Source organism: Arvicola amphibius, chromosome 9, assembly GCF_903992535.2.
Source record: "Arvicola amphibius chromosome 9, mArvAmp1.2, whole genome shotgun sequence".
NCBI lineage: Eukaryota > Metazoa > Chordata > Mammalia > Rodentia > Cricetidae > Arvicola > Arvicola amphibius.
In genome coordinates this window covers 63,597,496-63,609,511 of record NC_052055.2, presented here as the reverse complement: position 1 = coordinate 63,609,511, position 12,016 = coordinate 63,597,496, and the positions used below count along the sequence as shown (strand labels likewise).

The following is a 12,016-nucleotide window of genomic DNA, read 5'->3' as shown; positions in this document are numbered from 1 at the left end:
TGACCTGGCCTATCACCTTGGTGCCCAGTCCCTTTAAGAGACAAGCCCTGCCCATTCCCAACCTCCCCCTTCTGCCAAGGCAAGCAGGTCTCCCTGTCCCTCCCCAACTCCCACCTCCCCCACTTCTTCTGTAGAGGTAGCTTCTGCTTCTCTCTCTTCTCCTCTGATGGAGGAGTGTCTATGTGTTACTTTCATTGGTTAATAAAGAAACTGCCTTGGCCCTTTAATAGGACAGAAAATTAGGTAGGCAGAGTAAACAGAACAGAATGCTGGGAAGAAGGCAGTGAGGCAGCCGTCTCAAGCAGTTGCCATGCTTCCCCTCTCTGAGTCAGACACAGGTTAAGACCTCTCCTGGTAAGCGACCACTTCATGGTGCTACACAGATTACTAAATATGGGTTAGTCAAGATGTGAGAGTTAGCCAATAAGAGGCTGAAACTAATGGGCCAAGCAGTGTTTAAATGAATACAGTTTCCATGTAATTATTTTGGGTGTAAAGCTAGCCAGGTGGCCGGGAGCCGGGTAGTGGGACAGCCCGCCGCTCCTATTACACTCCTCTTCCCCCTTCCCTTTTCCTTCCATAACCCGCTAAATAAACCCTATACCCCAGCTCTCTCTGTATAGCCTATCTGTGTCTCCCTGCGAAGGCCTCGGGCCACCCGCCGCTGCACCTCATGAAGCCAATCATGGGTCACCAGCATTATTAATGATAACAAATCCTAGCATCAATACTGCACTCAGTCTCTCCAGTGTTGAGTTGCTGCCCAAGTCTGGACTTGTTTCAATAAACCCCTTTAAGTTTGCATTAGATACTGGCTCTATGGTAGTCTTATTTAGTTTGGGGTCTTGTGACAGTGGCACAACAAGCTGTAGTAAACTCTTCTTGCATTTCTGAGAAGCAGCCAAATTTGTATCCTGTTACTCCATGCTTGTTGAATATTTGTTTTTAAATTCTCATATCAATACCCCCAGTGTGTGAAGGGCACAAAGGCTTTTAAAGAAACACCTTCAGTCTCTGTAGCCTGTTGTATAGCTCTCACTGGCTGAACCACTTTCTAACTCTAAAAAAATATGTTCTTCAGATCTGACATTAACTTTTAACTATTAAGAGAAGTACATAGCATGTAACCCAGCACACAGAAGCTGGGAGGAAAACTACCATGAATCATTGACTACCTTGGGCTAGATATTAAAACAACATTAACAAAATTCCATTCAGAATAGTAAGAACAGGCCTAAGAATTTGAAGTCCCTAAAAAAACTCTAAAACCTCAGAGCATCATGAACTGAGCAACCCTTTAACTAGAACACTCTGGTTCCTGACCTGCTTTGACAGGGTAGGGGTGGGAAGTGGAGGGATGGTTCACATCCCAAAGAAGGTGAAGTTGGGGGAGGTATATGTGTGGGGAAAGAGACCTGCACAATCTGAGGGTGAATAGGGGTGGTAGACAACATCTCTGAATTGATAGAAGACTTACCCTTTAAACTTTGAGACAAGGGGATGTGAGCTGGGGTGTGGCTTGAGATTAAAGGTTGAGGGATCCAGCACTGACCTTGACAATAGACACTAGTCTATAAAAAGTAAAAGTAGGAAGGGTTATAAATTCCTCTTGCTAGAGATAACAATGTCTCCTTTTAGAAAACAGGAACTATCCTCAAGTCCCTGGAGGGACTGGAGACCCTTTATCCAAATGTCTGACCTTGGGAAAAGGACTTCTACTGCTGAGCAGAAACTATACCACAGTTTCATAGTCTTTAACTATATAAGCCTGTTCCCCTGATAATGATCCCAAAAGGGAAGGTCCTGATGTCTTTTCCCATTATATCATACCATTCTGATTTCTCTATATTTATTAACTGCCTTAAAAGGCCTCAGGGTGTGGATCTGAATTGTAGGCATTTCATCCTTGGGATGAGGTGTGTCTAAGAATCTCTAACAATCCTGTTTTTGGTGTAATTAGGAGGAAAAAACAGAATTCCTGGTTCCCTGGATTTTTTTCTCAAAGAATTATTTTGTTTAGAGAGGATACCATTATATACATTTTTATCCTTTATCAAACCCCACACAAAATTTTCTAAAAGAAAGGCATTAAAATTGATCACTAAAAATGAAAGTAAAAGGATACTGGAGAAGTGTGGTCTGCAATGTTAAAATGCTGGTACTTTGTCAAGCAGCAGTTGTCACCTTGCAGTCCATACTATCTCTCCCTTTATTTTTTTAGACTAGACATTTTGAAATCATGTTGAAGAGAGCTAATAGGGCTTGTTAGTCATCAGAGGATTACTAGGACGCGAAGGATGAGAATGGGCACAACAGCTAGAATAATGTCTAAATTGGTAATAAATGACCAAAAGGTTTTTCCTGCCAGTATAATTAGATCACTCTGGTTCCTATATGGAAAATCACTATGTGGCAAAAAGGAAAACACCACTGGGGGGTGTTGCAGAATCACTATAGGAGGTGATATTGAGGATGAAAAGCCTCCTCTTCTAGGTTCTAGGAAGGTTTCCACCTTAAGTATAATCTGAGGGCAGAAATAAAGTCGGCCAACATAAAAAATAGCATCTATCATGTACTCCAAATAAACTTGTACACACTAATTCCTGAAGGACTGAAATTCTATGAACAGTTTCATGGAATCTTTAAAAAGACACCACAGCCTTTTCTCCTGTCCTGATTGTACCATTCTTAAGTTTCTTGTTTAAGTTTCTTAAAATTGTTAGGATACTCTCAAGACTTTCTTTTCTTTGTTTTTGAACGCAATGAAAATAAAAACAGATCCAGAAACTGTGAATCATTCCTCTAATTCTATAACTTAGGAGGTTGAGGCAGTGGGGTAATCACATAGTAAGAACTTGTCTCAAAGAAAAAGTATACATTACATACACGTGTACGATGAACTTCAGAGATGTACTATGAATTCTAGAATAAAGAGGGATTTATGAGAATAATGGGGTTTTCTGTGGGTTTGGGCCAGCCTGGTCTATAATATCAATATCCATTCCAGACAGTTCTAGAGTAAGAATCAAAATCTGATTAACAAAAAGAAAAAGATTATTTTATGGTATATTTCATTCCTGTTGTAAAAGACTATGAGAGAATGAAGATGCTGTACTATGGTTGCCTTAGCTCAGAGTCCTAGAGCTTCAACCCTGCTATACTCTCCTTTACAACATTTTCCTTTGAAAATGATTACATTTAATTTAAATGTGTTTTCAACTTGGTGCATACCAAACCCGGAGAAATATAAATTTGGGAAAATACATATATGCTAGAGGAATCACAACAATATCCTGTGACCTACATAGTTTTGACCATTTTGCTTAATAGCTGCATGTTTTAGTCCCTGAAATTCGTTTTCTTGCATTTATTTGTCTATTAGTAGTTGGAATATGTAGTGTATGCTTTCTCCTTTTCCTGCTGTGGTCTGAATTTGCAAACTGCTGTGAAAGAGTTGATGATTCTTGCATGTGGTCCCCATCAGCACTATGTATGCCTCAAGGACCAGGGGAAAGAATGAGCATAGTTTTTTTTTTCTAAAAAAAAAGCCTTTTAGATATATAAAAGTAGCTTAATCAGTAATTAGATATATAAAAGTAGCTACAACACCCAAGGCTGTACCTGACAACCAGAACCAAGTGGTATCACTCACTCCAAATAACTAGATATAGCCCAAGATCCCCATGATGTCCAAAGTAAAGAAGCAGCTATCAAGAGCAATGCTCTGCTCTGCACATCTGAAGAGACATCATCTAGATTGGCCCAGTGACTAAAGCATCTGCCCCCAGGATTATGTCCCTTGAATCAGAGACTTTTGTTAGAGCCTGAGCTAAGGTACTGACACAGTTGAGTAGCCTTGGGAAAATAGGCTTAGGAACACAGCAATTTAGAGTGTGAACTTTTGTGATGACTGGCAGCATAATAAAATACAACTTTTATTATACTATGTTCACAAAAGTTAGAATCACTTTCCTGATTGATGATTAGATATTTAGATGTAAGTATGCATCAGAGTGAAGATAGGAAAACTTTGCTAAACCAGAGGCAAGATAACATATTTTTAAAGAAACATTGTATGTTTCTTTAAATCCAGAAACACCAGATCCCCTGGACCTTGAGTAGTATGTTGTTATGAGCCTCCTGACTTGGGTGTTAGGATAGGAGCTCAGGTCATCCCGAAGAAGAACATGTGCTGAACCACCTACCAAGCTTCATAATATTTTATTTAAGAGTCTAAATGTCTTTTACAGATTAACAAGAACAAAAGTGAAATATATACAGTAAATAAATCATCCTTGGAAACACAATGCATCAATGTTAACATGTTGTATACGGTCAATTTGCACCACAAACTGATACAGTCCAAAGACAATGACCCAAAATTTATAACAGAAAAGCTAATTTCAGAGTCACATGCAAAGCTGAAAAACTTTCAGAATGCTACATGGGATTATCAAAAAAAAAAAACAAATAGTACACATACTGATATAATGTGACTTCTATATTTACCACAATAATCAAGAATGCATACAATATTTGTGAAAGAAAAAAGGAGATAGAAAAAGTCAAAAACAAAATCAGGTAAATATAGTCAACTTTTAATCCAAATACCAAAGGAAATTCAGCCAGAAAAACTGATTTTAACCAATGCTACCTAGCTATGATTTTATGTGTACAGAAATTTAATAAATACAGACTTCACAACTCTCACAAAATTAACTCAAAGTGACCCTTAAAGTGTTATGCTTCTGACTCTTTAGCTACTGATAGTTCTTCCAGAAAGGCTCCATGCTCTAGAATTCACTTTGCAAACGAAGGTGATCTCCTCTAGAACTTACTATGGCTCATGTTCCTTTGTGGTTTTAGGCAAACTGAGCCCTAATGAAGTTCAATCAAAATGTAATGTAGAAGAATAATTTAATGTCTGCTTCCTGCCGTATGGATTATGGCACAAGATGTGGCATCTGCCCAACACCATGCAAACCTGAGATACTTCTGCAGCTCAGAAATTCCTTTTATCCCCTTAAACTCGACTTCACTAATCCACACCATGGTGGCTAACAGTAGCAGACAGTTAACAGCATTCTAAACATGTATTGCTGAAGAATGATGCCCATTATCTCCTTTCTACCATTTTCTAAACTCTCTGTAACATTTATAAGACAAACCTGCACGTGGAATGCAACATTCAGAATTTCTAGAAACCAGGCCTTCAGCTTTCCAATCCGTCTTTTCACTGTTACCAAAAGTAATGCCTGTGTGTGTACTGACAGTGATGTTACAAGCATCCTAGCCTCCCATACCAACCTTCCCTCCCCAGGGAATCCACACTCAGTGAGTCACAGAGGCCAAGGGACACTGCCCAGGTCAACACAGGGACCAACAGAACCAGTATGGTTTATGGTCCATCCCAGTCCCAGCAGCTCTGATAGTTCATTCAACCTGTTCACCCTAGATTGGGGACAGTGGACACCATGGCATAGCTTGTGGTCTTTACAGCTTCCTATAGCAGAACCAGAGGAGAATTCTAGAAAGAACCTGTAAGCTACTTCTCATAGGTACTCCTTACTGCTAAACCTTCTCAGGGTCCCTCATAATCTAGAACCACCCAAATCAGCAGTTACCCTATTGGGTAAGCTGATATTGACTCAGACAGCCCAGGCCTTCCTAGTTCTCTCCTTCCACTAGGGTCAGACAGGGCCCTAGTCTGGGAAATTGTAGTTTAGTAGAATCTTCCATTTTTCCAGAGCACATTCTGTCGCTCTTACAAGGCACAAGGTCCATTGTACACACTCCATTACACAATCAATGTCCAGTGTAGTTAAACACAGGTCACATTCAAACAGTTACTGCTGTGAAAGCAAAAGGAGGTCACAGATTAGAAAACAATGAAGGGCCTAAGGGAGGACTTAGACACAGGAAAGTGAAAATGATGTAATTAGAATTCCCAAATGTTATATTAAAAAGTTGAAACAAGCTTTATGGCCATGTGCTCCAGGGACAGTGAATAGGCATTAGAGCACACCAAGTACTACTCATGCCTTTCTCCCAGGCTGCAGTTAAATTTGGAAAACACATTCATGTTAGGAAGGGCCACACAATTTTATTCAGTTCTTCTATTTTGGAAGAACTAGTGTAACTACAGTAATTTCATTTCATAAAAGTTCAGTTCTTTATCTGGATTCTTAACTGCCTGGTCTGTGAACCCAAGATATGGCCAGTCAGGACAGTTTTTGATCACCTAAAATGTATCACCTTACTACTCATGTCAACTACTGTCAAAGCAGGAAAGCTTTCACCTTCTTGCCAATCCCTTTCTGTGCTGTGACAATACCTGCTTTACAGTTGGTCAGTTAACTCAATTCTTACACAGGTCCCGCTTCATTTGTAAATTCACAATAAAAATCTAAAGAAGTTGGAGGACACTAATTCACTGGTCTAATTTTCCTTTTCACTGACTAGTCAAGACCCAGCCTGAAATGAGTTGCAGGACAGTCTTCCCAGACCTAGGCAGCAGAGGCAAGATTAAGTGTTCAAAGCAATTCTGAGTTACATAGGGAGAGGCAAGCCTGAGCTACAGGTGAATTCATCTAAACCCATAATTCTCAACCTTCCTAAGGCTGTGACTCTGTAAGACAGTTCCTGTTGTTTTGGTGAGCCACCAACTATAAAATTATTTTCATGGCTACTTCATAACTATAGTTTTGCTACTGTTATGAACTGTAATATAAAGATCTTGTCTTTTCTATTGGTCTTAGGCCACACCTGTGATAGGGTCATTTGATCCCCCACTCTAAACTGATACAAATAAACAAAGAGCACTTAAGAAAAAAATGGAATGAAATTTTTAATGACTGGGAAACATTGGAAAATAGAAACAAATAGAGATTAGAGCAGTAATGTATTTAAAGAAAATGAAACTTAAAAAATAATATCAATAATTGACTTTTTAAAATGATTAAAAATAATTGGAAGAACACACAGCTATACTGACTTTGAAACAAAGTAAGTGCTTCCCTGGTACAGAGAATACCATTATTAAGACATTGTATGACTTTGTCCCCTGTAAAGTCTTAGTTGCTGAGTGTGCTTTAAGCTAAGAAAGATTTACAGCCAATAGTCTGTGCTTCAAACCTCTGAGCTGACTTAACTGAGTCAATCAGGATTGCATATATCTGCATAGAAAAGTTCCCTAACTGGAAAGTGAATACTTAGTAGCTCAAGCTATCCTCCCTAAACTATACAAACTCATTAATTCTGTCTGTCTTCATTTACATGGAAGGAATTCATACATGCTGGTTAATTACAGAGTAAGTCACTCACCATGTCCCATCAAGTTCTTCTTTATGAGGGGGACATGTGCAGTGCTTCAGTCATTGATCTAGCTATTGCCTAATCTTGTTTCCCCCTACACAGTACTGTGTAACACAGTACACAGTTCCTCCTGGCCTAGCCCTGCTCCACATGCAAATCCTTTTCCTGTTACTGCAATGAACAGTCAGTCCACTATGTTACTCAAACTTTTAATTTTATAACTGTGGTGCTGCAGAGCTGTAATCCAAGAATTTAGGGTGGTTAGTCAGGAGGACAGCAATGGACTACAGGCAGGGTTCAAGTCCACTTCAATCTACGTAGGATATCTTGGCTCAAAACCACTTTTCAGAGACTGGAGATGCAGCTGTTCTAGAATTAATATACCTTTATGGCACATCAGGACTTAAAGTCACGGCCCCTCCAGCAGCACCTTAGAGGTCATTTTTTGATGGGAGGTGGGCTTTTGGCTGGTTGTAAATTAGGGTTGTCTCCTTTGTTATGGGAATATAGTTCAATGGCCAGTTAAACCTGGTAAACTTGCATTTTCTCATACTAATCTCTAGCAGGCTTGGTGGTTAATTAGCATACTACATTATCGTTGGAGTCTTTGGTAGGCAACTACCTAAATTCTACTTTGTGTGACTTAAAGTATCCTATTGGTATATCCTTATACCATCTATTCTATTATCATTAATTCTATTCTTCTACATCACAGTTTAGCAGTGGAGTGCTATCCTCAACAGGAGATACCGTTTTACAAGCTCTACAGAATCAACTCCAGCCAGATCCTAAACGTAAATGCTAAAAGTGGGAACATCTGGAAGATACTAGGGAGACTAGGGCTCTCCGAATTTGGCAAATCCGCCCTCGACAGTGACAATTTAAGGACCACAGGTGCCGGCATTTCACAGTGACGTCCAAAACAAGGATATTTCTAAGCGCAGCCACACTCCCAGTGATCTGCCAGATGCAGCCCACGGAGTTGCAAGGATTACCAGGCAGGGACAGAAAGGACATGCAGTAACATGTGGAACTCTGTGTCTGCCCGCCCATTCCCATTCAGGCTGGGGAGGCCCCACCACACCGTTTCCCCAGGCTCAGTCTGGGGACCGCAGTCCCTCGCTCACCATGGCCGGCCACTCCTTCCCGTCTGGGGACCGAAGTCTCTAGTTTACGATGGTGCGGCTGCCAAGTGAGTCCACGGTCTCTCCACAGCAGAACGAGGACGACATCCGACTTCCTCAGCAGAGGCACAGAGCAGAAGCCTGGCCCCGGAAGAACCCTATCTGACAGGCGGGTCCACTCGAGGTTCTGATTGGCTAGAGAGACCTGAGTGACAGGACCGTGGTTCACAGCCCTGGCTTCCTACCGAAACACAGATCTGTCCCAGATTGGCTGGAAATCTGTGCCAAATGACGTAGCAAGGCTCTTGTTAATGTAAACCGATGGACTGATTCAGTTTTTAAAGGAAGTGTACAATTTCAGAAGAAGGCTAATCAGACATTGTTGTACAAGAGGAACACAGGGTAGTTCAAGAACATTATAAACAAAGTTAACAGTGGTGTGAAGGACTGATAACCGTAGCCACGTGTGTGGAAAGAGTTGGGTTCTCAGGATCTGAAGAAACAAACCCCTTCCCAATGGCCCTGTCCCCAGACCTTTACCAGTTGTCCCAAGCATAGTTATGGTTTTGGGGAAGGAGCTAGCTCTACTTTTGCTCTATACATCAGGGCCTTAGAAAAACCTCTCAAGACCTACACAGGCTGCCAAACTCAGAGAGGTCTAGTTTCTCAAGTATCTTTTAGAAGTTCTGCACTTCCCATTTGACAATTAAGTGTTTGAGTTATCTTTTTGGAGGTTATAAATGGCATCTCACATGCTGGGTAACACTCCATTACTAAGCTGTGCTGTAGAAGAACAAAATTGGTGGTATAAAGGATTTACCAACACCTAGGAGATAGAAAGTCACACAAAGCAGAATTTAGCTACAGGAGGGCTGACTGTAAAATACCCCAAAGATGAGTGGTATGCTAACCAGGCTGTTAGAAATTATGGTGTTGGGATTTAAATGTTTGCTTATGTTTTGTATATGTTGTTATTGGTCACACATCTGTGGTAAAAACAGCTAATGGGTGCTCATTCATGGAGAGGATAGAGACTGTAAGGATTTCTCTGTAGTAAGCTGGGGCATCATAGTTTTAAGAAAGATTTCTTAGTAGTGTTGTCCTAGATGCTGTACACATCAATTTGATGATGTTTTGTTATGTGTTTGCTGTTTCTTTGTATTGACTACATATGCCCATTAAAAACCAAAAGCATAGTTACAGTAGCAATGCCATGTTTTATATAAAGGCTTCCTTGTGTTTCCTGGTTTAAAACTGTTTAACAGATTGTACCTAGGAAATATTAATTTGTTACTCTATGTTTTTCACAGCTTTTATTCAACTTTTTTAACTTAATTGTTGTTGCTCAGCACTGTCTTAAGACAAACAATTGTCACATTACTAAGGTCAGCTAGCTGTACCTGCTTAAAAAGGATGACCACCACCAGGCTTGGTGACTGTTGATATTCCATCATAGAAAGAGGTATCCTGTCCTTCTGAGTATACAGCCTCCTTCCCTGACAACTAAATGCAATTCAGCCCTAAAGACTTGTGAACTAATGGTTTTTGGGAGAAGCTAGAGTGTATAGCCTAGAAAAGACTTGTGAGGAGGTGGATTCTACATATGGACCTATGAGAAAGCTGTTTTTTAAAATATGAATTTACCTGGAGTGCTATCAGGCCTACCTTCTATGTACACTGTGAAATATAATGCAATAAAGAGTACATGGGCTTTGGAAAAGAAGAAAGAAGGTGAACTCCACATATGCAAGAATGTGAGTACCACTGTAGTTATGTGGAGACATTCCTGTGTGGCTGCTTTTGAGTAACAGTCTTAGAGATTCTGCTAATGTGAAAAGAAACTATGACTATGGCAACTCTTACAAAGGAGAACATTTCACTGGGTCTCACATGCAGTTTAAGAGGGTTTGTTCCATTGTAGTTATAGTGGGAAGCATGGTGATTTTCAGGCAGACATGGTGCAGGCAGACATGGTGTTAGAGAAAAAGTTGAGAGGTTTACATTCAGAATAGAAGGCAGAAGAAAATGACTGTGACACTCTTCCTCCAATAAGACCACACCTACTCCAACAAAGCCACTCCTCCTAATAGTTCCAGTCCCTATGGGACTCTGGGGGCTCCTGTGAATGGAGACTGCCTTTGCTTTCCCAGCCACCAGACCTGAATAATCACAAAAACTATATTAATTACAATACTGTTTGGCCAATGGCTCAGGCATATTCCTAGCTAGTTCTTATATCTTATATTAACCCATTTTTATTATTTTATATTTTATGATGAGGCTCGTGGTTTGTGTCCTCACATCTTGCTTCTTGAGGTCCTACATGGCTTCTGCCAGACTCTGCCTTCTTTCTCCCTGAATTCAGTTTAATTTTCCCACCTAACCATATTCTGCCATGCCACAGACCAAATAGCTTCTTTGTTAACCAATGGCAATAAAACATATCCATAGAATACAGACAGAAATTCTACATCAGGCTACTTCTATTCAAACCATCACAGTATCTAAACTTCTGTGTCTCCTTAACCATGTTCAGAAAATGAACTCAATAAACTTATTGGTTCTCCAGGGTGAACTTTTTGTTTGCAATGTCATTGGAACTTCTGTGGGTGGGATAGATATTGCTTTGTTCCCCTCTGAAGGGGAACAAACAATCCCAAACCAGTTTGGAAATTATGATTCATTGAATGGTTATTTATTTAAAGGGGAAAAACTTACAGATCACTGTCCCAGACAACAGCCCTCTGCACGATCAGGAAAGGAGTCTAGTAGCTGGAAGTGGAGCCGGAAGCAAGAGAGCATGAGGAGGGCTGCCACTGCTTTTTAAGGAGAGGGAGACAATGCCACAGTGGGCTGGTATCTCAGCGGCTATTGGCTGGAGGAGTGAAAGGAGCTCCCACAGCACCTCCCCCTTTTGTTTAAGAGAGTTCTAAATCTACTACGAAATTATATACAATAAGAACAAATGTCCTATTCTAACTAGCCTAAGTCTTGTATAATAAATAACTTGGCCAAGTCATGAGAGGAAAGTAAATACATTTATATAGTCTTCATCCCCATTGAAGATCTGAGAAGGGAAATAATGTTACCCAAGTAATTAGGAAGTGCAATCAAACAACTTCCAAAACATGCAACAAATCACAGAGACAACTGGCTACCTGGGCAATCACCCAAAGAAAGTCATGTTTGCAGTGTTGAAGCAACCAACTTTGGCTAAGGCCTTAACATAACTGACATACCATTTTCAAAGGCAAAAAACTTTTCAAAACTATCTTACCCTGTCTTGGCAGGATAGGACAGTCCTGTTTTACCCATTTACAGATACTCTGTATCTCTGACAATGGTTGAGGAATAGGCATTTCTTTGTCCAAAAGCCAGTTCTGCCAAGAAAAAAGGCTCCAGGTGGAGTGTCTTTGGTGCTCAACATTTTCTTGGGAATAGATCGGTGTTGCCAGGAGTGATTGTGTCTCACTACCATGGAACTCTGAGTTAGATTAAAGGCCATTTTCTACAGCTCTTTGAAGAGGTTGAAGATTATCTATCTATATTGAATATAATCTCTGTGTATCTAAAGAACC

The 12,016-nt window shown here is 40.4% G+C and overlaps 1 protein-coding gene across 1 annotated transcript in view; it reads right to left on the bottom strand.

The window, feature by feature from the left end:
• LOC119822239 (zinc finger protein 431-like) overlaps positions 1 to 8,579 on the bottom strand; it is a 28,283-nt gene extending 19,704 nt beyond the window's left edge. Inside the window, exon 1 of the mRNA XM_038341229.1 lies at positions 8,442 to 8,579. Within this exon, the coding sequence (XP_038197157.1) occupies positions 8,442 to 8,444 (3 nt within the window). The 5' untranslated portion in view covers positions 8,445 to 8,579. The remainder of the gene's footprint in view (positions 1 to 8,441) is intronic.
• Between the last annotated feature and the right edge of the window lie 3,437 nt (positions 8,580 to 12,016).